A 25,703-nucleotide genomic window follows, 5' to 3' on the forward strand; every position below is an offset into this window, starting at 1 on the left:
AGTAAAATTTGTACTATATATATGTGCATAATATAAGTTACAAAAACACACATATACATTAAATACATCACACATCTCTTCAACCTCTTTCTCTCATATATCTTCTACAACACATCTCTCTTTTATTGATTCTTTCAATTTGAATATATTGAACCAGCCATTAAAGGTAGTTATAAGCCTACTGAAATATAACAAATTTTTTATTTTTATCAAAATCATTTTTCGACCTGCCATGTAGCATAAACGAGATTTTCCTTTCATTCAGAAATCAACCAAGCAAAATTCATTAGAACAAAATAGAGATTTCGTTACACCATTGAAATCAAACCAAACACCAAAGGCACCAACCAACCTATAAACTACTACTAATTGGAACTGCAAAGTTATTGAAGAAACGATATAACAAAGTAACATTCTGGTCATCATCATACAAGTATGACACGTAACTGTGAGTCACATTTATTTAACAGGTACTTCATAGATAAGATGTATCATCATCTTTTACAAGTATTAGATAAAACAGTGCTACAAGCACAAACCTCGAAGCTCATAATCAAAAGATATAAAAGAAAAGGATTTGGAAAGGATTTGGAAACAGGAACAGAACCCACATCAAGGGCCAAACTTTAAGATCTTACAGCAAACCAGCCGAAAATCTACAGGGCTGATAGGATTTCATCTGCACTGGAAACGGTAAATTCTCCACCTGATTCAATGTTAGCAACTGTCACTTTGAGGTTATCGACTAACAAAGCAAACCTCCTTGACCTAATACCAAGCCCTTTCTCGTTGAGGTCAAGCTCTAGTCCAAGTGCGTGAGTGTAGCTTGCAGACCCATCAGCAAGAAATTTCACATTTTTGGTCTCTGGGTACGATTTCTTCCACGCCTTCATCACAAATGGGTCGTTTACTGCAAATGAAATCAAGAATACAACGCTTGTTATTATTATAACTCATAAGAACAAATGATAAACATACATTATGATCATCAGACTTACCACTAATCAACAGAAGTTCCTCAACACCCTTCGATTTAAGCTCTTCGGATTTCTCAATGAAGCCAGGGACATGCTTCATACTATTTCAAATGAAAAATGATTATGTGAATGTTATAATATTCAAATTCAAAATTGAATGTAAAAGAAAATAATAATATAATAAGCAACAAACAAAATGTTAACTTTGATCAATAACTAGTTCAAAAATGAGTGCATTTGAATACACAAGCCTGAATTTTTCTTAGATAGCCATATTAGTATCAATTTTTAGCCCAATAACTCTACTTATTTATACAAAATGCCAAATGCTTAAGTATAGTAATAATCCCAAATCGTAGTAATTACCCAAAATTAGGGATTTTTTTTAACAAAACCCTAAGATCGGAAGCTGATACAAGACATATGCAATTAAGCAGTAATTGATGGCACAGGTGAGCATAAAATCACAAAAAAACATTCGCAATTGCTAACAACAAGTAATAAAAGTAAACGAATTTAAGATTACCTGCAAGTAGGAGTAAAGGCACCGGGAACACCAAAAAGAACGACTTTTTTACCGGCGGTAAGAGAGTGTACGGACACAGTTTGCAACTGATCTTGTTCATCGAAGTAAGCAAGTGTTCCGTCTGGAATGGTGTCACCAACTGCGATCGGGGCCATTTTTTGTTTTGTTTTGACGAAGAAAAAGGAAAAGGAATGGTTGATTTTGCTTTTTTGGTCTTGTAATGAATTCCCTCTATATAGTCAGCAAGTGGCGGACTTGAAGATGATTAATTAATTAAATTAATAAACAATTTATAAATCCGGTACAATAATATGCTTCTATCTTGTTACAGTATTAAATTAAATTCTTTTTAATTTAGTTTGACTGAGTAAACAAGATCTGTTTTTGTACTTATTAATACCTGAATGATAATGACAATAAAAAACTAAATTAAAATTAAAGCTAGAGTAAATAATGATAGATCAAAATAAATTGTCAATTTGACAATATATATAATCATAATAAACCAGTTTAAAGACCCGTAATTTTACGAATTTGTTAAAAAAGAAAATAATAAATATCAATTCTATTTATTTTCATGAATGAGATCGTGAATAGTTGAAAGATGTAATTAAAAAGTCTTAAAACAAATTTTATTATTTATATTTAAATATTTATATTTAATATTTAATTATTAATAGCATAATTTATTTTGAATTACTAAACATACTACAATTTGAATTAAATTTTTTTTAAATGAAGAATTATGACATAAGCAAATAGCCTAAATTTAGCATTACTTTTCATGTGAGATTAACACCTAAGCAAAAGTGACATTATCATTTTACACATTTATAAGATAGTATAGATAGATAAATTTTAACAGTTTAGTACTTGAACTTCAACGTTAGTTTGGTATTCTCTAGCATTATTCATCATCTTGACTAAGGAGCCCTCGAAGACATGTACAAAAAGGTCGTTGTCGATTCTTATTTACATTTATTTCTGAAAATATAATCATGTATTTTATGACATTTTGGATTAAAATGTTTATTTTAAGCAAAAGTTTGTAGCCTTCGTTTGTTGAATTACCTAGACAATTAAATTTTCATTTTCATATAAATGCCTTTAAATCATCTTTGGCTATAGCATAATTGACCAAGTCTTATTTACTCAATTGACCAAGTCTACTACTCGTAACATTTATATTTTACAAAACAACATGTGCATACATATACACATACTACATTTTATAAATTTAAAATTTATAAAATAAAAGAAACACAATATTATAGTATTAAAAATCTCAAGAAGACGTCAAAAATCAGTTGCAAGCCTAACATGGAGAATCGAACCAAAAAAGTCAACCAATCATACATACATACATCAACATCAAATATTCACTGCCAAATCACTGGTAACTTTAAAGAAAATGTCTTCAACTTGAGCAATCATACATACATCATGATCAAAATGTCCCAAAATATCACATTGCCCGTGTACATTTTATTACACTATTTTTCTCGCTTTCAAAAACTATGATGAAGCTTGACTATTTTTGCCATTCTTATTGTTTATGTACTCCCATTATTTTGGGTGACTTCTTTTTTAGCTCACTCCCCATACCTACAAATCAACACAACCAAATGTACTTCATTAAATCGAATTAATACTTTCCTTTTTGCAAACGAAATCGAAGATTATTGTTTAAAATTTACCTGAACTCGACCATCAGACGTTCCAATAACCAAAACATCTTCAGTACTATCAATAGCCATGCATACAGCTTTACAGTTCGTTCCAATTTTTAGCGTTTCTCTTCTAACGAGCTTGTTTCTACACCATACTTCAACCATCCCCGTTTTGCAACCAAAGTAAATAAAGTCTGAGCTAATCGCCATTGCTCGTACTTCACTACTCAACAACTGTGACTGGATCAAACTGTATGTCGAAGCACTCCATATCTTCCACAAAATTCAATTAAATCAATAATCAAATACCTTGAATTTTGACATGTGACATATTAACCAGAAACAATCAATACCTTGAATGTTGTTCCTTCTATTGAAGAACTGGCTGCATATATTAATCCATCATGAACTTGCAACACATTAACTCGACTCCCTTTTGCGAGAAGTTTTCTTGAACCATTTTGAATCGTTGTTAATGTTCCAGTCGCCAAGTCAATTTCCTGTACGCGTCTCAAGTCTAAAATACAATGGAATTTTAAAGTATAAAAACAAGAAATTACAAACAAATTTGGACCTGAATGCTGTTATCCAAACACCCAGAATACAATCTTCCATTTACAAGATCCAAACACTTCACATCTTTACTTGGATTCAGTAATTTCGATTCTCCATTCCATGAATTAACCTAAGAAAAAAAGTCAGTTACATCCCAAAACATTTATTTATTTATTTATAATTATAATCTTATATTTTCTAATATACTCCGTATAATATAATATAACCTTGATTCCAGCCCCTTGTGGGATAAAACATGAGATGTTGTTAGCAACTAGCAGATTGTTAACATGTTCTTTCACATCATACACTTCTTCACAATGAATACCTTCTTTGTTAATCGACCAAACCTGCTTGATCATCATCAACAAAACTCATTACAAAACCTTTAATAGTTACGATAAAAAAGCATAGTACGAGGAAATTAAATGATTGTGTACCCTGATAGTTTTATCGTGTGAGCCGCTATATAGTGTGTTTCCTGATGGTAAAACAGTTAAGCTTGTAACTGCCTTTGTATGTTCTTGTACTTCTTGAATAAGATGAAGCATACTACTTTTCCCTTTACCACTACTTTTACCAGTCCAGACCTTTCGCGTTTTAACAAGAATAACCATAAAGCAATAACTTTTTATCAGTGCTAATGGATACTGAATACTTATGTTTACGGGTACTCATAACTATAATTAATTAAAAAAAAAAAAAAAAAGGTTTACCTTTATTGTACCATCTGAATGGCCCGAAAAGATCTTGTCTTTCTTGCATACTAATGACAAAACAACTCCGTTTGCACTGCAATCTTCCTGGCCTATTTCTATATGGTTCCACAGTTCCTGGTGCCATAACAAACAATCATTCAGGCGTCTGTTTCGTAACTTGTCAATATGTGACTGTTTGACCAGTCAAAGTCAACTGTTGACTTTGACCAAAAGTCAACTTTATATCAAATTTCCGGATTTTTGCAAATTATCATAAATGTCGCAATGTACTCGGTTTGCAGGCTAACTTACTGGACTGGATTCACTTTCTTCTGAAAATAATTTGAGCATTTTACACGCTACAGCAGAGGATTTTTTGAATTCTCTAAGACCTTTACATATATCCTTCGCGTAAATGGTCATATCACGTAACCCTTCTGAAAGAAAACTCAAACGAACACAAATTATAATCACTATATTTTTTGTATTTGATTTCTAAGTATGGTAAGTATAAAGCTAACCTTTGTCGTGCATGAAGCAACTAAGTGCTAGCATAGAAAGGGCTTTATCTTCTGTATCTTTTGCAGACTTAAAAATTGAGACGAATCGTTTAAGCAAGCAAACGCGTGCTGTTTCTTGAATCCCAGTGTCAGGAAGATGAGTCAGCATGTGTAGAAGCCACGTTGCAGATATAAAAGACCCCGAACAAATTTCTGCATATCTACTCCTTAATCCTTCAGATAACGCCTCGAAAATAATCCCAAATTCATGGTTCACTAACACAAATGCCATCTTTTTCTCCCATTCTTCAGCAGCTTTCTCTTCTTCCTGAAATAGAATGTTAAAAGGTAAACAGATAATTGTTAGTATTTGTGATACCCAAAAAATGACATTTAAAAAGTTAAGAACTTTTTAATTCTTTATATTAGTCTTTGAAGTTAAACTGGTTTTATACACATCAGCCACATGAAAAAGTCAAACATGGTAAATTGACCATCACCTCAGCTGCCACATCATCATATAACCAGATGATCAGTGACAGAATACCCTTATTTTCACAACAAAGCTAACAAACTAAAACTAACCATTGTTTCTTGAACGTCTCCAGATCGCATTGTAGATCTATAATTCTTGTCAAGTCCAGCACATTTCAGAAGAAATTTACGAACAAGAGGCTTCCCAGAATACGAAAATCGTCCTTGAAGTTCCATAAGTGTGTCAGCAGCCGCAATTTGAGTAGCTGGAGAATCTGTATTCTTGAGACATGATATAAGACTATCTATAGCCTCTTCTCTATAAATACTCATCTTTCTTGGTTCCACCTGCAATAAAATTTGTATTTATTTTACTATAATACCCTCATTCATGTCTATTTGATTCAACATGTATAAGTATATGTATATAAAAGGTTAGAGTCACACCAGTAAGTCGAGTTGAAGAAGGAGACCAGCGACTATCGGGATTTGTTCAGTAAGAGCCGTTTGTAGATATATGAGCAGCGTATGCATTGTACTAAAAGTACCTTCATCTTTTATGATATGCAACACTTGATTATTAAATGTTCTCCTAATGAAATAAAATTTCCAAATTTCATTATAAATTTACACATTGTTCTGACCCATGTAGAAAAAAGTGTCAAAGTGTACCTGTTTAGTTTGACTAGTTCAGAGAGAAACTGTACAATCTTAAACCGTTCTTGATCATTAGCATGAACGAAGCTCTCTAAAACTGGAGCAAGTTCAGCCTTATCCGCAATGACGTTTCGACACTTTCCATCATCATGTATGCATCGTAACAGTATACGCAAAACTGCGATTCTTTCTTCTATAGATTCAGATTCCACACTTTTGATAATCGATTCGATAGCCTTACTAGAAACGAGACTTCTAATGACTTCTAAAATGGCATTATCATCTTCGTTTTCAAGAATTTGGGCTAATAATAACACAGAAGCTGATTTGGGCTTCATACACATTTTCAAGAATTCATCTTCTCGTTTTTGAATAACGGTTAGAAGCTCATTCGCTATGTCCGTTATAAGAAAGGTGGAAATAGAAGGTTTTAAAAGGTATATCAACACAACAGCCTCTGATAACCCTTTTTTAAAAAGTGAGACTACGCATTCGACATCAGAATACACTCGTGTTAGAGTCGAAATCACCTCTTTATCTATCGATCCCATTTCAGAAAGTAGATAAACCGTCGCTTTTAACACTCGGGTGTCAACCGAACTGAATAAAATCTCCACAAATCCATTAATAACAGGCAGTTTCGACAGCATATTTTGAATTTCCACTTCCTTATTCTTTTCTTGCCAGAATCTTTCAATTTTGAGCACCGCCAATTCTGCTTTTTTTAGAACTTGTGAAGTACAAAGATCCGTAATAACAGCTCTGAGTTCGTTAATCGTGCCATCGTTTGTTTCTCGGCTTATCACACTTTTAGGAGAAATCGGGTGAGCAACATGATTGTTTTCTTCAAACTGAAACTCTTTGTGCGGTGTTAACTCTTTCCAGTTAGCAATGAGCCTCTTGAGGACAAAGTTGGTTTTTGGGAGTTGAAGATTGTGAAGCTTTTGGTGAGTAATTGGGCACGTGGAGTTACCTCTATCGATCCATTCTTGAATAGCTTCCCTTTCGTAAGTTTGACCCGTTTCAAGAGTAACTGGATCGTTGAATATAAGTTTTGTGATAGGACATACGAAATCTTTAGGTGGTGTGTTCTGACTCTCTATATCCTCCATGAAAAAACTCAAATTTGCACAAACGTAATGGAAGAAAGATTCAATAATACAAAAAGAACTATTTTATAAACCATGAGTCCAACAATGACATTGTTAATGTTTGTGCTGTGTTGTGCTGTGCTTAGACAATCTCGTTAAGTAAGACAAGATTTTGCTTTGGAAAGTCAGTCGAAAAGCGATGAACAGATTATGTTTTTCTTGAAGTTTTCGATTAGAACATATATGTTTTGGTATTAGAATGTGATGAGTAATGTCCAGCATGATATTGTCCTGGTAGACTTTTAAATAAGAATCTTTATCCGATTTTATAATGTCGATTTTTGGTTAGATGAGTTTTTAAGTAAAAAGATTTAAACTTGGACTCAGAAGTTTGGCATTGTTCTTGTTGGGTTGTATATGGAACTTCATGTTTCTTCCAAGAAATGATTAAACAAGATTACTTGAATTTTTGGTACAAGTGGAGTTAAAAAGTTAGAACTTATCAAAATACATCATTCAAGTTATGATATGCAATTCTTAACATAGTAACTAAATTTAGTTATAAACACAATCTGAACCATTTGATAATTTTTAAGTTGTTAATTTTGTATGTTTCTGCATATACATCCACCAGCAAAACTTGATGATTTTTCAGCTTTTTAGTTCCTTTTAGACAAGTTTTAATTAAACAATTGTATGATAATAATGACATGATATATATGATGCTCTTACTTTCGACACATACTAATACTACTCCTGTTGGTAGCTACTAATCTTTTTAAGCAAAATGCTATCAATGCAGACAGTTTTGTTAATGATAAAGTAACACACATCTTATAGACAATATACAGTCAATTAATACACTAACAAATCAAAAAACTAGTACTCCAATACAGCAAACAACATACAGAAATGCTACAAACTAACAGATAAACAATTTTAATCAAGATTTCATATATAAAGAATAATTGTACAATTTTAATTAATGCAATGACTGCATTTTGAGCTGCGAAGGTGTAGAATTAGGAGCTTCATTCGAAATTGCAGACCTCGGACGATCGATCAGGAAAAGAATGTCTTCCATATCGAAATTTGATATGTGCAATTTGTCAGTTTAGCACCTCGAAATTCATCTTTATTGTCGTCATCTGATAAGTAAATAAAATAAATAAATTAGGTCAGTGTAAATGCTGTGAGGTAAGAAACCCTATAGGCACAGAAAGGTGAAGTAGCTGTATGTATGAAGCGTGAGCCCATAGGAAAATCTTCGATTTGGTTCATAATTTGGTGTTTTTTTTTTCGGGTTGGACCGAACCGGCCCTCAACCCAAAAAGTTGAAAACCTATGAACCATGTACCAGACAAAATATCCCCGGGTATTTCATTTTAGAGTCGGTTGCTTCTCAATCTTCAAGTTTTTTCGGTTCTACCCGATTTAGAGTCGGTTCCTTCTCAAATTTCGAAATTGTTTCGTCCTCCTATATATGCAATTTTATATCTTTGTTTCATCGTTTGTGATCATGTCGGAAGAGTAGTTGTAGAAGATCGGCTGCGAAAGGGTTTTCCCTTTTTTAGTAGTGGAATCAGAAATTTTTTTCACCGGAAGCGACGTTTTTTAAAACCGTAACATTTTTTTGGCAAAATATGAAGATTTTTTTGCAAAAAAATTGAGACTTTTGGGCAAAAAAAAAATCATCGGCGACAAATAAAAAAGGGAAAATTAATTGAAAATGCATTGAACTTTCATCAAATTCCTATTGTATGCATCCAACTTTCAAATCTCCTATTGTATGCATTTAACTTTTTAAATTGTTCTATTGTACGTAGTTAACCTGTTATAATAGGTAACCTTTCAGGTCACCTCCATTTCATTTTTAGGTATTTACATTATTAATCCTCATGTTTGTAAATCCTCATTTCATTAGTCCCTTCATCATCCTCCATCTTCTTCATCCTTTTCAAATACCAAGTATGTTTTCAGATACACCATTTGTAATTATTTTTCAGATCTAAAGCTAAAAATCAAAATTGAACAAATTTAGATTCCATTAATTTAATGACACAACCAAAATTAAACCATATGTACAACTTACATTTTTGTTTCATCCCAAAAATCCATTTCATCTTAATCTCATAGACTTCATAAATCAAATAAAATTATATTCTTTATTTTCTTATGCTAACAGTAAAGATCATTCCATCAAAATTCAAGCTAAATCAATAAATTACTAAATCATTAAAACCAACAACAATCAATATATGAATCCAGATCTAGTTACCGTTTTGATTATGATCTCCATCGTAAGAAACCACCGCAACACGAATCAGTAGAGGTTGACCTGCGTTGCGAAACCACCGCATCACGATTAAGGTTGACCTAGTGGGTTTTAGAACATCGTTTCAGATCCATCGCTCCGGGAACTCGACTCAGAGTCATAGTTCAGATCCATTTCGATGAAGATGTTGCAGAAGGTATTTACCCGGATCTTGTTACGGTGGTGGAGTTGCAGGCCGTCGTCGGTGATGGTGGTGACGTTAGCTTTGATTTTGAGCATTGTTGAAGATGGAGATTTTGTCTGATTTCCCATGGGGTTTTTTTTTTTTTCCTAAGTTAGATTTTTTTTTTTTTTTTACGTGAATGTAATTTATGTTTTTGCCTGATCCCATTGGCCATTGATTTGTTTATTTAAAATTTTTCAATTTTGATATTTAGATTTAGATCTGAAAAATAATTACAGTTAGTGTATCTGAAAACATACTTGCAGATGGTGTAATTGAAAAAAAGGATGAAAATGATGGATGATGATGAAAGGACTAATGAAATGAGAATTTACAAACATGAGGGATCAATAATGTAAATACTTAAAAATGAAATGGAGGTGACTTGAAAGGTTACCTATTATAACAGGTTAACTACATACAATAGAACAATTTGGAAAGTTAAATGGATACAATAGGAGATTTGAAAGTTGGATGCATACAATAGAAATTTGATGAAAGTTTAATGCATTTTCGATTAATTATCCCAATAAAAAAATCAAAAATTTGCACTAAAACTTTCTAATCCATTTCGCACGTGTCACTTTCCACTGAAGTAGGGACGACTTCCTTCCCACCATTCCGGCCCATTATTGATCCGATGTTGAAGGTAACGATGGGAAATGGTCCAGATACAATGAAAGAAATCGGACCGGATGAATTTCTGTATCAGTATAAAGTTATAAACTGAAATATAGAAATAACGACACAAATTATGAACACGAATTAGATTAAGAACACGAATTTTGAAATTACACACTATAAAAAGGGTGTTATAACTCGATTGGGTACATTTTTTAGACGAATTCGAATGTCATATTCCATCGAATATTATGACACCACAATTGTTATAAAGCATACATGACTTGACTCCATTATGATATTATCATTCTTATCTTGACTTATTTGTACATCAGTAAAATATCATTTTCCAGCATTAATCGAGTATGTATGTGGTTTAGGAGGTTTCACTTTTAAATTTGAAATATATATATATATTTTTTATATATTTGAATAGTGGAGATAAAATATAACCTAAAATGACCCCCTTCATAAATAAATGGGTCAAAGCATGATTTCTAACTGTAAATATGATACGGAACTTCAAAAGAAAATTTTATTTACCCAAAAGTTCTCATCACTCGGGTTGAAACATGGATAGCAACATCATCAGAAGTAATCTTGGCAAGCCCAAAATCTGTGAAAGGACCCGTTCATATACATTATAAACGATTCACAATAGTTGATTACATCGCGAGGTATTTGACCTCTATATGATACATTTTACAAACATTGCATTCGTTTTTAGAAGACAAACTTTCTTTACAACGAAAGTTGACGGCATGCACACCATTTCATAATACATCCAACTATAATTGGCTTAATAATAATCTTGATGAACTCAATGACTCGAATGCAACGTATTTCAAAATATGCCATGAATGACTCCAAGTAATATCCTTAAAATGAGCTAATGCACAGCGGAAGATTTCTTTAATACCTGAGAATAAACATGCTTTAAAGTGTCAACCAAAAGGTTTGTGAGTTCACAGGTTTATCATAACAATCATTTCAATATATTAATAGACCACAAGATTTCCGTTTATAAATATATGTACACTCACAAGTGTATAAAAGTATTCTATAAGTTGTAGGCACCCGGTAACAAGCCTTAACGTTCATGTTTTACCCTCTGAAGTACACCAGATCAGGTGTGTTTAAAATAACCTCGAAGTACTAAAGCATCTCATAGTCAGGATGGGGTTTGTCAGGCCCAATAGATCTATCTTTAGGATTCGCGCCTACCGTACATAGACAAGTAGTTTAATGTTACCAAGCTAAGGGTATATTTATGGTTTAAACCCACATAGAATTAGTTTTAGTACTTGTGCCTATTTCGTAAAACATTTATAAAAACAGCGCATGTATTCTCAGTCCCAAAAATATATATAAAAGGGAGCAAATGAAACTCACAATACTGTATTTCGTAGTAAAAATACATATAACGTCATTTAATAAGTGCAAGGTTGGCCTCGGATTCACGAACGTATCAATATTGAGATTCAATATTGCAGGAAAGTACGTAGACGCAACGGAGATGATAAACACTAGATTGACCTCACGAGCATACCCATGAACCATACCCATCACCTCCATAGCTATAACCCATAATTTCCTTAGCTTCGACTCATTCAAAAAAACTATTTTTAAATCACTCGGACAGCACTCCGTCGTAATATTTTATGTATACTAATAATATCTTGAAATAATACAGAGCAAATATATATATATATATATATATATATATATATATATATATATATATATATATATATATATATATATATATATCAATTGAGAGAGTTTAGAGAAATATATTTTCAAGTTTCTATGAAATAATGAAACCTATTGAATTCTATTTATAATAGATTTTTGAATTATAAAAATGAATTATTAAAGTATGAATTATTAAAGTATGAATTATTAAAGTGAATTATTAAAGTATGAATTATTAAAGTAAATTATTAAAGTATGAATTATTAAAGTGAATTATTAAAGTTAAAGTAAAGTAAAAGTAAAGTAAAGGTAAAGTTAAAGTATAGTAAAAGTATAAAAAACTATGTATGTATAATACGCGTATAAATATATACAATATTAATTTAAATCGTTATATATATTTAATGAAATAAAATATAAATATCGTTATATTTATTATACTGGTTAAGTAATGAGTTGTCAAAAGTGATTCTAGATATTTATAAAAGTTATATACGTTTTAATAATAAAGTTCTTTTTAAACTGAAAACGTCTTTGTACGTTTGAAAATAGATTAATAGAATATTATGGAAACCAATTCTCCACTAACTTTTGTCTAACTTTCGTAAATGACACTTTTTGTTTTTATTTATAAATAGCTTTACAAATTATTCTGAATATCGTTAAGAGGAATAGATTTTCTCAAATCATAGTGGACCTCTCAACAGAGACTTGTAATCATAATTCAATGTTTCTGATAATTCAATCATTTAATATATTTTTTTTCGTCGAAAATCATATTGAAACAAATGCGTTCGTGTGAAGTATTATACGTTTAATACTTTATTAATATTCTCAAGTTATAATATATATATACATATACATATCTATTTATATATAACGGTTCGTGAATCGTCGGAATTTGGTCGAGGTTATAATGAATGTATGAACACAGTTTAAAATTCTTGAGATTTAACTTAACAAACTTTGCTTATCTTGTCGGAATAATATAAAGATTAAAGTTTAAATTTGGTCGGAAATTTTCGGGTCGTCACAATCTGCAACTTGCATGATTGAGACTTAAATATAAGTTTTAGGGAGACGACCGACTTCGAAACTTTATAAGAATAATAATAGGCTACCTTTGCTTCGAAATTGAAATTAAGAAGAATATTAGCAGCTTTAATATCACGATGAATAATCTTAGGATGGATTGCAAAAAAAAAAAAAAAAAAAAAAAAAAAAAAAAAAAAAAAACCACTTAATGACTACTTAATAATCACAATACCATGTAAAATTAAGGTAGGGTGTCACCTTGACGTGGTAAAAGTCATCAGTTCGAGCCTGATTGACTATCCCTAAAATGTGACTTTTTCTATTTTGTCTTCTATATTAGAAAAAAAAGGATGAACTTACAATCCTCGTGAAGATAAGCTAGTCCTTTCACGGCTCCAAGTGCAATTCGTGATCTTGAAGAGAGTTCTATCACAGGGCGATCATTTCCTAGAATTATCATATAATTTGACCGTCAATCATCTATCCAAATATATTTATTTAAGTATTTTGAAATAAATGAAGATAATTGTTCACTTTGAACATTCTACTAGTTTAAAAGTACCACAAATAGTATATTTTAAAATATTAATATTTTGATAATTTATAATTACAATAAACCATTCGATAAGTCGTTACAAAACTAAATAGTTAATTCGTTTTCAGTAATAATACCAAATGGACACCACCGAGCTCATGGCTGAGTGGTACCAAGCTTCTGGATTGTGGGTCCACATTTTCTCATCGTGATTGGTGCGGGTTCGATTCCAGGGGGAGAGGTTTACCGCATATTATGTATACACAATCAACCTTAGGGTCTGTGGTCCCTACGACTTTGCTACTGGCAGGTGTAGGTGCATGATAAAATCGATTCGGTTCACGTAAGTGCGAAGATTCGAGAGCGGGTTTCTTCTAGCGTGTGTGGAGAGTGTAACCAACTAACCGACCGTTCAAAAAAAAAAAAATAATACCAAATGGACAAATGGTTATGGTTTTACGATTTCGCATGAAGCGACAAATACCCAACCCAATCGACATTGGCCCAATATCTAAGTCCAGCCTCAAGTCAACCAATTAAACCCAACTAACTTGCTTAACCCAATGTCCCAATACATAATTTACAAAGATCCGACAATTAATCAGAAACCCTAGAGTCATTCAACGATTCCAGCCACAATCTTACGCTACCATCTTCAACCTTCACCAACCCTGAATCGTTCGGTCCACACTCTTCACAGATGGAAACCATGAAAACTTACAGGTACGTTCCTTCAATTCAATTCGCTCTAAACATCAAATCGATTCCACAAAACGTTAATTTTTATGTTTCTGTAGGAATCAGTTTCCGGTTCATTATTTTATATCCTTGATATACCAAAAAGATTTCGGTTTATTTAAATGAATTAAAATCGCAGTTGATTGAAGGAGGTTTAATGTATTATTTTTGTATGAACGAATTGATTGATTGATTGATTGTAGTATAAATGAAGAAACGTTGGATGGAGCAACAATAGCAGCGAAGGATGATTATTCTAAAAACCCTAGAAGAGGTGAATTATTACTGCTATTAATTATTCTTATTACTTTTTATTATTTATAGTTATTATGACTATTATATATATATATATATATATATATATATATATATATATATATATATATATATATATATATATATATATATATATATATATATATATATATATATATAGGGGCAGGATCAATGGGGAATTAACCAATCGGGGAATGGGGGAATCAATTTTTTTTTTTTTTTTCGTTTTTTTTTCGTTTTTTTTTTCCGGCATCAAGATCACACGAAAATATGAACATTTAGAAGAGACACTTCGTGATGAATGTTATTATTTAGGCGGGAAAACGATCGACAAAAATAACATTCAAGATAATATTGTTCGTGAAGAATATGAACGTTTTTTTTCATGTTTTGTGAAGTAAAATTTAGCCCGGTTTAGGGTTTAGGTTTTGGTGTTTTGGGTTTATTCCATAAACCCAAAACACCAAACCCTAAACTCTAAACCGTTCGTGTTAAAAACTCAATCTAAATCCTAAATCTAAACCCTAAACCCTAAATTTCTAAACCCTAATATCTAAACACTATAAACCCTAATATCTAAACCCTAATATCTAAACCCCAATAGCTAAAACCTCAAAATACGCTCGAAAAATACGATAATTGTTATATATTACTTCTTCGAGCGTTTTCTCGCCAAAATAAAAACATTTATCACAAAGTGTCTCTACTAAATGTTCATATTTTCATCTCATCTATAATGTTCGTGAACAAAGTTTTTTCAAAAAAAAAAAAAAAAGTTTTTGCTTCCCCCCGAATGGTTACTTCCCTCTTGATCCTACCACTATATATATATATATATATATATATATATATATATATATATATATATATATATATATATATATATATATATAATTCTTATCAATCATATTTAGTAATACAAAATTGCTATAAGAAAACTTGTTACTGAATAAAAGTGTAAGTTTAACTTTTGTGTATGTTCCAAGTTTGTAGCAATAGGGAATTCACATGACAATGTCACAATGAAAATAAATTTGAAAACCTAAATATGCAAACCAATACGGCCCAATTTTTGATAGTGTGCTAGGATGAAGAAGCATCATCATCATCATCATCATCATCATCATCATCATCATCTTGATTGAAAACTGATCCATATCTACTGCAAATCAAACAATTATAATCTGTTAATGTGCAACAACAGTCAAATAATTATAATCTGTAAATGACTTGGTTGATTAAAATCCACCATCACTTATTTTTCTCTCTTATTTGCAGTCTTAGTTGCAGACATAGACGAAAAAGAACGCATTAGGCGTTGCCGGTTATATAAGGAGAAGTTGATTGAGCAGACGGATAAGTATCTATTGTGTATGAGGAATACACAATTTAGCGACGAGTAGTAAACCAATGGTATGTTACTTATCATCACGATGAGTAAGTGCCATGGATGTGTTTACTTGTTTTCTTATACTATACTATGGTGTGGTGTTTTGTTTGATTGATTGATGAATGCTTATAAATAAAATGGTTTTTTTATTAATTGAAAATTAACATATGTATGTACAAAGTTGCTGTGTATATTATTAACTAATTAATGAGAAAAATAAGGTCAAAACAGTCAGCATTTAATGTGTATAGCCCATACCTTTACTATGTCCAAGAATTGCACTTGTTACACGGTTAACTCTACGAAAATGTTGGACTATCGAACGCAAGTCATCAGCCTCTCTACGATCATTACCATATTGGAAACAGCCCTAACTTTTCCCTATAAAAAATACATCTAAATGATGAAAGTCTTGATGAATACATCGTTTAGGGACAAGAAGTAAACCTTATGACCTGCTTTTCCCTTACTGCTTACTCTAATTCCGAATTTAACTAGTCGTCTCCTTCGCTATGAATTAGGGCTCTAAAATAAATTACACAACTAACAATAGCAAATATTCTCGAATGTGTTGATTGCGGCATCTTTATTTTGCCATAAGATGATCAAAATTGCCCCAATTGTAAGCATCTGGATTCTAATATCGACTGCAACCTTTTTCGCTCACACAATAGAACCAAATCCTTATAATGTCCCGTTATAATCATTACGAAATAATCTGAATTTGGAGCCATCTCAAATCCTCTCTTCTGGGACAGGGCATCACATCTATTTGAGAGCTGTAAGGGCAGAGAGTATTTTCAACGAAACATGTAATTTTCATATAAGTAGTTTAGAGAGTTTGACAATTATTGAGAATTCCACGTTAATAAAACATACTTCAGGGGTCATTCTGTTTTATCTATTTTAGAAATTATGTTATAACAGGGGCTAAAGTATGTTTGACTAGCGTTGGCTTCTCAATAAATGGCAAACTCTCTAAACTACTTAAATGAAAATTACCTGTTTCGTTGAAAATACCCTTTGCCCCTACAACTTTTAATCAGATGTGATGCCATGTCCTCAGCAAACAAGGATTTGAGATGGCTCCACATTCAGATTGTTTTGTAATAACTCTAACGGAACATTATACGAGTCCGGTTCCATTGTGAACGGAACATTATAAGAATCCGGTTCCATTGTGAGAGCGAAAAAAGTGTCACAGTCGATATTAGGATCCAGAGGCTTACATTGGGTCAATTTTGGCCATCTGATTGCAAGATAAAGGTGACGCAATCGACACATTCGAGAATGTTTGCCATTGTTGGCTGTGTAATTTGTTTTAGAACTCTAATTCACAGCGAAGCAGTAGGTTAAATTTGAGTATGCAGTTAGGGAAAAAGCACTTTATAAGTAAGGATGAGTGGAAATACCGTAATCCCGAAACCGGTACCGTATTAAAGAACCGAAAGGTAATCAGGATCGGTTTCGGTTCATTTTACGTAATTTCGGTATCGGTTTTTTAGAGCGATACGTGTACGGTACCATGTATACCGAACATAAGAACGTATGTTTTTTTTGTTAATATGAAATTTAGATTAATTGGAGGTGTGTTAGATGTAGAACCTACTCTGCAACTGGTGCGGTTTTTGTTATTAATTTACGAACAACTTGTTTTAATTTGAGATGTAGTAATTCTTATGTTAATAGTATAAGTTATGGACTCTATTAAGAGTTCAACACGAGTACTGAATCAAAGTATGTTATAATGCCCATTTATTAAAAATATGCCTCGCCATCTGATGATTATCGGATTGTTTAACATACTTATTGCTCGGCCTTCATGTTATATCTACATTAGAACTAGATTAGATTACACACTATAATATGTGTTATGCATGACATTGTAGAATCCTACAAATTTTAGCTAGTTTTGAATTGTAAATAAAAGCCTGTTATATTTGGATTAATTTTCATCGTCAGTTATATAATTATGCTTTTTGTGTAATTAAATGGATTTAAAGTTGTACCAACAGACCTTTCGCCTAGCAATATCCAAGTGGTTGACTATTTAAGTTCCATTTACGACAATGTGTAACTAAGTTGTGTGTTGGTTGTTATAAAGAATGTAAAATGTGGTATTATTCATTAGCATTATAGACTCATTTTGGTGCTTGTTTTATCAGATGATACATGCCTTGCGGTTTAGCTGTCAAGAAGACATTTACCTAGTTTTCTCGTAGCAATTATACAACTACTTAATCTGTCTTTGTGGGTACACCTTACACTCTTCAAAATCGCCATTCACCATTGCTCCTCTGTTAGAAAGCCATAGATGCGACATAATATGAAGCTGAGCCATCATGTCTTCTTAGAATTTCGACCCCCTTTGTTCGGCTTTCCCATGTTTTAAGTCTGTTATTTTCAGTTAGAAACCAGGTCTAGTATATAACAGGTACTAGGGTTTATATTTTGGGTATCTTTCCATTCATGTAATCTGTAATCAATTGAGTGTCTAATAAGATTTGTAAGTGTTTGGCGTTTAATCTTTCATCTCGTGTTGTTTTGATTATCATCTAATCTGCAACACACCCATTCTTTTGCCAAATGGTTTCAAAGTCAATCATATAGTTTTTGTTTTTATTTTTACAGATAAGATATATATTGGTGAGGTTGATGACACTTTCAGTGTCAATCATGTGCACTTGAATCGATTTGCTGGTTTATACTTTATGCATGAAATGCGTGCCGCTTTTTATAATGATACCCTGTGAAGACCCATCATTTTACGGTGTTGAGACAAACGGACCGGTTCTATCTCTCTCTCCTGCTCCAACTGGTTACGATCATGCATTAATTTTTAGTATTGTACATGGGAGTGCATATTTTGAATTTCCACTTCTTTTTTTGTTTCTTGCCACAATCTTTCAATTTTGAGTACCAGCAATTCTGCCTTTTTTAAATAACAGATTATGTTTTTTTGTAGTTATCGTTTAGCGCATATGGTTTGGCATTAGAATATGAGGATTCATGTCCAGCAAGATGTTCTCTTGAAAGACTTTTATTTAGAATGTTCATCCAGTTTTGTAATGTCGATTTCGGGTTAGTTTAGTCATTTAAGGAAAACAAAGATTTGAAATTGGACAGAAGTTTATGTTTCTTACAAGAAATGATCAAACAACATTACTTGAATTTGGTCTAACTGGAGTTAAAAAGTTAAACTAATTAAACTCTTTTAAACGAATTCTATCAATGCATACAGTTGTTTTGATAAAGTAACACATATTACAGAAACAATTAACAATCAAGACTAACAAATTGAACACTTTTCTGTACAAATGTTACAAACCATTACATAGTACTATCCGTAGAAAAAGCTATTTGCTATAAATGAGAAGTGTAAGAAATGACATGAGATGATGGAACCTTAAGTTGTAATGTGTAATAGATAATCAATCAAATGTGCATAAATGCTTACAAGCAGGGCCGTCTCGCTAATTTCGGAGGCCCTGTTCGAAACTTAAAAAGAGCTCATATAAATGTTAATTTTTTCAATACGTGTAATATATAATACCATGATAGCGTAATCAATAGAATTAAAAATTTCAAAACAACCGTTGCAAAATGTTATTCTCAAATAGCTGTTAACTCGTTATTGCTACACTATTGTTTATATAAAACCACTACTAGAATCGGGGTCATCCCGGACGACGAATCGGGACGATTACTCGTCCCCTATAGTGTTCCCGGACGATTATTCGTCCCCAATAAGTCGTCTGGGAAAGTCCGTCCTAGAAAGTATTCCCGGACGACCACGTTTTCATCCCGGACGCACAAGTGGGCCCCACTTTGACTTTCAACGGAACGTTCGTGGACGGTTTTCCCGGACGACTCTTCCCGGACGATTCCTCGTTTCTCCGTTTATTTTATTTAATCGCTCAACAACGCTCGAATAATGACGTCATAATGACGTTGTTTGTCTTCCCGGACGACTCTTCCCAGACGACTTATCGTCTGGGAAAGCTGTTATCTGCATTTTCAGCAGTTTCTGTTTCTGCGTTTCCAGCCGAATAATACGGCACAAAATCGCAGTTTCCAGCACATTTACAAATGAAAAGCCTGCTATATAATAACGATTACGAATTCACAAAATACCATAATAACACTAAACAAAAGTCTTGAAACATACACTTGTCCAAACATGCATTATTACAATATCCGAAAAACTACAAAATAAAAGATCGTTTACAAAACATACCAACCATTTCATAATTGTCTTGACGCACACCAAACAAATTACAAACCGGCAAATCCATCATTATACAAATCGTCATCAAAGTCATGGTTCGAGCTCGGGTTAGCGGAAGTGGAAGTACCGGTATTGGAAGTACCGGTAGTGGAAGTACCGGGAGGATAGCCAAATCTTGGTCGAACATCATCCGGGATTTGCATATTATTAAAAGCAATTATTCGTTCAATGTCGGCCGCCGTGTAGTATGGTTGTGGTGGTATTTCGGGTTGACGACTCCGACCGGTAGACGATGAAGATTCAGAATTAGATACCGACTTTGGCATCTTCGGGCCCAATCCGCGTTGGTGTCCCGGTCGTTCGCCCAAAACTTGTTCCATGATAAGTTCCTCGTCGGTGCCGGGAAATTCTTTTAACAACCTCTTCATATCTTTCTACAAAGTTAAAAAAATATAAATATTACTAACATATCATTATTTATATATACAACATACGTATAAAAATGTATCACTTACAAGACCATTGTATATATATATATATATATATATATATATATATATATATATATATATATATATATATATCGGGAGTACACCAATTGGCTTATACTTATATTTATAAGAAGTACACCATAATCTATAAAAATGTATCACTTACGTAATTTTTTTTCGGTATGAACGAATCATTCCACTTGGTAACATCCTTGGGTTTGTGCAAGAGCTTGTAATTTTTTATAGGACCGACTCTCGCATCCTTGGCTTGACGTTCGTGCTACAAACACATAAATAAATAACTTAAATGTATAAAATCAAATAACCCATTTTCTTACATTTTATCATTTATATAAAACATTAAAAACAAGTAGGTGTAAGTAATTTACCAAATGTTTAACTATCGATTTGGCACCATGCAAACTGTTGTATTTGACTTCAGCCCGGTTTAATTTATTTTGAGCACAACGCTTTCGATATGTTTCGTCAAGCATCATGTCAACAAAAGGCTCCCACTCTCGGGGTTCACAATCCTCGGGTGCGTTCGCACGAATGAAATTTATATCATTCGGATATTCTTCTTCGAGGAATTCGTAATAACCAATATACTCACTTTTTGCGTTTTTCCTTCGTGACGCCGCAATCTTGTTAATACCCGCTCGGATTGAAGCCGCATGCTCACCTTCTAGCCATGTATCAATTTGAAAGTAATTCTACGATAAAAAGTAATAAATATATTAAAAGATTATATATAAGAAACGCATATATATATATATATATATATATATATGTATATATATACATATATGTATGTATATATATACATATATGTATACATATATGTATGTATATATATATACATATATAAGTGTATATATATACATATATATACATATATAAGTGTATATATATATATATATATATATATATATATATATATATATATAAGTGGTAATTAATTAAACTTACGCGTATATCAACCCAGACGTCGTCTTTGAAAGATGATGGCACATCCGCCCAACACTTGTAATATTTTGGGAAGCTTGGTTTCCGAACAACACTAGATATCAAATTAACAAACATTGCACTATTGTCGTCTATCGGATTAATGGTTTTCAACTTAATATCAAAGTCAATCGGGAGTTTTCCATGAGCATTCCTCAACTTTCGCAAACCTATGTTTTGTGTTTTTTCCCGTTTACCCCGATTATTTTGGCCCCCGTCCCCCCCGTCCCCCCCGGCCCCCCAGCCATCATTAGGAAAAGCATAGCAAAGAAATTCATCTGCATAAATACAAAATAAAAGTTAATAGAACAATGATATATACATATACATTTATACAAAATATAGTGAATAGAACAATAATATAGACAATGATATAGGCAATGATATAGAAATACTTATACTAATGCGGAAAATGATATATATTCATATAAATATAATATATTTACAACAACAAGCATATATATATATACACACACACATATAAATATATGTGTATATATATACATATACTTATACTAATGCGGAAAATTTAAAAAGTCGTTCATAGAAATATAAATCATTTGATTACAACAAGCATTTTTAATTAACCACTAAACCAAACAATAAGCATACAACAATAAGCATAAGCATAAACATAAACATAAACATAAACATAAACCTAAGCATAAGCATAAACATAAACATAAACATAAACATAAACATAAACATAAACCTAAGCATAGTCATAAGCATAAACATAAACATAAACAATAACATTGATAATTATATACTTATACTTGTATACTTATAATTATATACCTATACACTTATACTTGTATACTTATAATTATATAATTATATACTTATACTAATTTTTTTAATTAAACTTGTATACCTATCAATTTACTAATTAAAATTAAATTTTAGGACCAATTACAATCAAAACTTAAGCAACTTAACAAAATAAGCATGAAATTCATGAACCTAAACATATTGTCATATAAACTACATACAACAATAAGCATACAACAATAAGCATAAGCATAAACATAAACATAAACATAAACCTAAGCATAAGCATAAGCATAAACATAAACATAAACATAAACATAAACCTAAGCATAGTCATAAGCATAAGCATAAACATACTTGTATACTTAGAATTATATAATTATATACTTATACTAATTTTTTTAATTAAACTTGTATACCTATCAATTTACTAATTAAAATTAAATTTTAGGACCAATTACAATCAAAACTTAAGCAACTTAACAAACTAAACATGAAAATTTATCAAACTTAAGCAACTAAATTCGGATTTAAGCAACTAAACATGAAAATCATCAAACTTAAGCAACTAAACATGAAAATCATCAAACTTAAGCAACTAAACATGAAAATCATCAAACTTAAGCAACTAAATTCGGATTTTAGCAACTATAATCACAACAATTATCAAATGTTAACCCAATTTTCGGATTTGGGGTTTTAACAAACTAAACATGAAAAAGAATCAAAATTAAAAAAGAAAAAAGTGAAGAACATACCTTGGTAGTGATTGGGATAAAGGATTGATGGATTTGGTGTGGAAGATGCTCGAAATTGCCGGAATATGCTCGTAATCGCCAGAATTGTTTAAGGTTTTTTGGTAGGTGAAATTGTGAAAAAGGAAGCTGAAATTCAGCTTTTCTGCGTCATTTTTTTCCGGACGACTAATCCCGGACGATAAATCGTCCGGGAAGGTGATGGAGGGAAAATGAAATAATTAGGCGCCGGATGAAATTTTTGGTGAAGTGAGTTTTTTTTTTTTATTTTTCTTTATTTATTACTTATAAATTATAAAAAATTACTTAACAATAATTTTTAATTACTTAAATATTATTATTAATTACTTATAAATTATAAAATTATTTTAAATTTTTAAATAAATTAATAATTTAAAAAACAATATAATTACTTAAGTTATTAATTAAAAATTACTTAATAATAATTTTTGCATAATTTAAAAAAATTATTTTTAAAAAGTTAATTATACATCATGGGCTTACAGGGAAGTAGCTGAGTGTGATAAAGTAATTAAACCTTTTTTTTTTAATTTATTTCTAAAAACGGCTATTTTTTCACCTATAAATACACCCTCTAACTCAACTCATTTCACACACTTCTCAACTCAAAATCAAAATCAAAACACTTCCAACCAATAAAAATGTCAACACTTCCCCCAATGATTGTTTCATTCGATGTTCGTTACGGAGGTGATTTCCGTAATAAAATGAAGGAATACATGTGGGGCAACACAATTTCGTTTGAAGATATCGACATTCGTGATGTTGGTTTACAAGACTTGCTAACCTTTCTGAAGGAAAAAGTTCCGTGTGAATTCACGGCTGTTTACTTTTATAAAGACGATTGTGATGCGGATTTAAGGCCAGCAAGTTATCTCTCTACCGATGACCAATGGTACTTTATAAAAGATACCATTGAAGATCGTGATAAACGCATTTCTCTGTATGTGGTTCTTGAAGATGAAGAGACGTTAGGTTATCGTTACATCGCTGAATCAGCTGAAGCGGCCAGAGAAAAACCGATGTCTCCTGAGTACCTCACAGATGGTGAAATGACTGGTGAACTCTACTTCGCAGATGATTAATATTTTGTGTTGTATTTTAGTTTAATTTGTTTCGAGTTTAAAAAAATGTAACCGTTTGTGTGATGAATAAAAGTGTTGTTTCGCAATCTTTCCAACGGATAAAATATTTAAAAATAATAATAAATAAATGAAAGGAGGGGTGCAGTAGCTGAGTGCACTGTAAAGTAATTAAACCTTTATTTAAAGCATTGTACAATTTCAGACTAATGACAAAAAGGTGCAGTAAAAAGTTAATTATACATCACCTCGAACAGGGAAGTAGGTGAGTGTGATAAAAGAAATGACATGTCGTCACTAAATATTAAACCCTAATTAAATTCAACCTACCCCTAAACGATCCGGTCTAACTTTAGGTGGGAAATTTTGGGCGGGAAAACGATAGATGGCTTTTGGGCGGGAAAATTCTTTCTATATAATAACCCACTAATAACAACAATATGTGACTGCACAATATGAATCACCATTACCAGTATGGTCCAGAAGAAACTTTTGTTGTGAAATTCTGTCGAACATGTGGTTCAAAGATGGTGGTCAAAACTTGCCTGTCGGATGAATACCAGTACGGTCGACGCTTTTATGGTTGTGGTGGTATGTCCCGGATCTTGATGATGTCTGAGCGTTGCAGAAGGCTGCAAATTTGGATTGATCCGCCCTACACTGAAAGGGGGCGTGAAGTAGTAATAGAATTGTTAAGGTCTAAAAGAGCTCTAGAACGTTCACTCAAAATCGCAAATCGTCAAGCGAAAATGTTGAAACTGATGTTAATTTGTAGTTTTGTAGCATTTGTGTTGTGTTTTATTTTCAAGTAACTGATGTAGTTTATTTTATAAGTATTGTGTTGTAGTTTGGAATGTATTGGACGTGTTGTAAGTTTGGAAGTAACTGATGTATTTTCTTTTAATAAACGTGATTTAAATGACTAATAAGCGTGTTTAATAAACCACACATAACCCCCTACCACTTATACTCCTAGTCAGTTAACTAAACAAACCACACATGATTACTACATCCGTAACTAGTTGTAATGGTAGTACTTAACATCCACTATTCTATGCAACGTTTCCAATAGTCTTGAAAGTACATCAATATTCAACACTAATGTTTACACCCTAATTAAGTACCAACATAACCATGTGCTTGTTATCTTGATGCATGGCCTACCAGTTTTGATAACTAAGCAAAGATGCTATCAGAAAACTGAAATGATTTGACATAGCCTAGCAACTTTAATTAAAGAACCATGCATCAGAGATGCTTTAATTAAAGCTGATGAAGACAGAGATTCTTTGACTAAAGTCATGAATCAGATATGCTTTATTTAAAGTAATATTCAATAGTTGTATTCAATAAACGTGTTTATTGACACAACTACCTACCACCTACTACCTCTATAAATATCACCTCTCAATTA

The 25,703-nt window shown here is 32.0% G+C and overlaps 2 protein-coding genes across 2 annotated transcripts; both read right to left on the reverse strand.

Moving 5' to 3' along the window:
* Window positions 1-585: 585 nt before the first annotated feature.
* On the reverse strand, window positions 586-1,669 carry LOC139904290 (peroxiredoxin-2B). The gene is made up of 3 exons (XM_071886229.1): window positions 1,504-1,669; window positions 999-1,078; window positions 586-910 (listed from the first exon to the last, which is right to left on the reverse strand). Exons 1-3 carry the CDS (start codon window positions 1,656-1,658, stop codon window positions 657-659), a joined length of 489 nt encoding a protein of 162 aa, XP_071742330.1. The 5' UTR covers window positions 1,659-1,669; the 3' UTR covers window positions 586-656.
* Window positions 1,670-2,965: 1,296 nt separating this feature from the next.
* On the reverse strand, window positions 2,966-25,446 carry LOC139843150 (putative E3 ubiquitin-protein ligase LIN-1). Its single transcript, XM_071833220.1, has 20 exons — window positions 25,414-25,446; window positions 24,835-24,949; window positions 21,625-21,938; window positions 21,045-21,368; window positions 20,822-20,935; window positions 20,220-20,598; window positions 19,887-20,034; window positions 10,224-10,349; window positions 6,073-7,227; window positions 5,848-5,992; window positions 5,512-5,748; window positions 4,948-5,254; window positions 4,739-4,863; window positions 4,445-4,561; window positions 4,169-4,318; window positions 3,956-4,078; window positions 3,748-3,858; window positions 3,527-3,673; window positions 3,201-3,446; window positions 2,966-3,108 (listed from the first exon to the last, which is right to left on the reverse strand). Exons 1-20 carry the CDS (start codon window positions 25,444-25,446, stop codon window positions 3,091-3,093), a joined length of 4,434 nt encoding a protein of 1,477 aa, XP_071689321.1. The 3' UTR covers window positions 2,966-3,090.
* Window positions 25,447-25,703: the final 257 nt, after the last annotated feature.

Source organism: Rutidosis leptorrhynchoides, chromosome 4 (assembly GCF_046630445.1).
Source record: "Rutidosis leptorrhynchoides isolate AG116_Rl617_1_P2 chromosome 4, CSIRO_AGI_Rlap_v1, whole genome shotgun sequence".
Taxonomy (NCBI): Eukaryota; Viridiplantae; Streptophyta; class Magnoliopsida; order Asterales; family Asteraceae; genus Rutidosis; species Rutidosis leptorrhynchoides.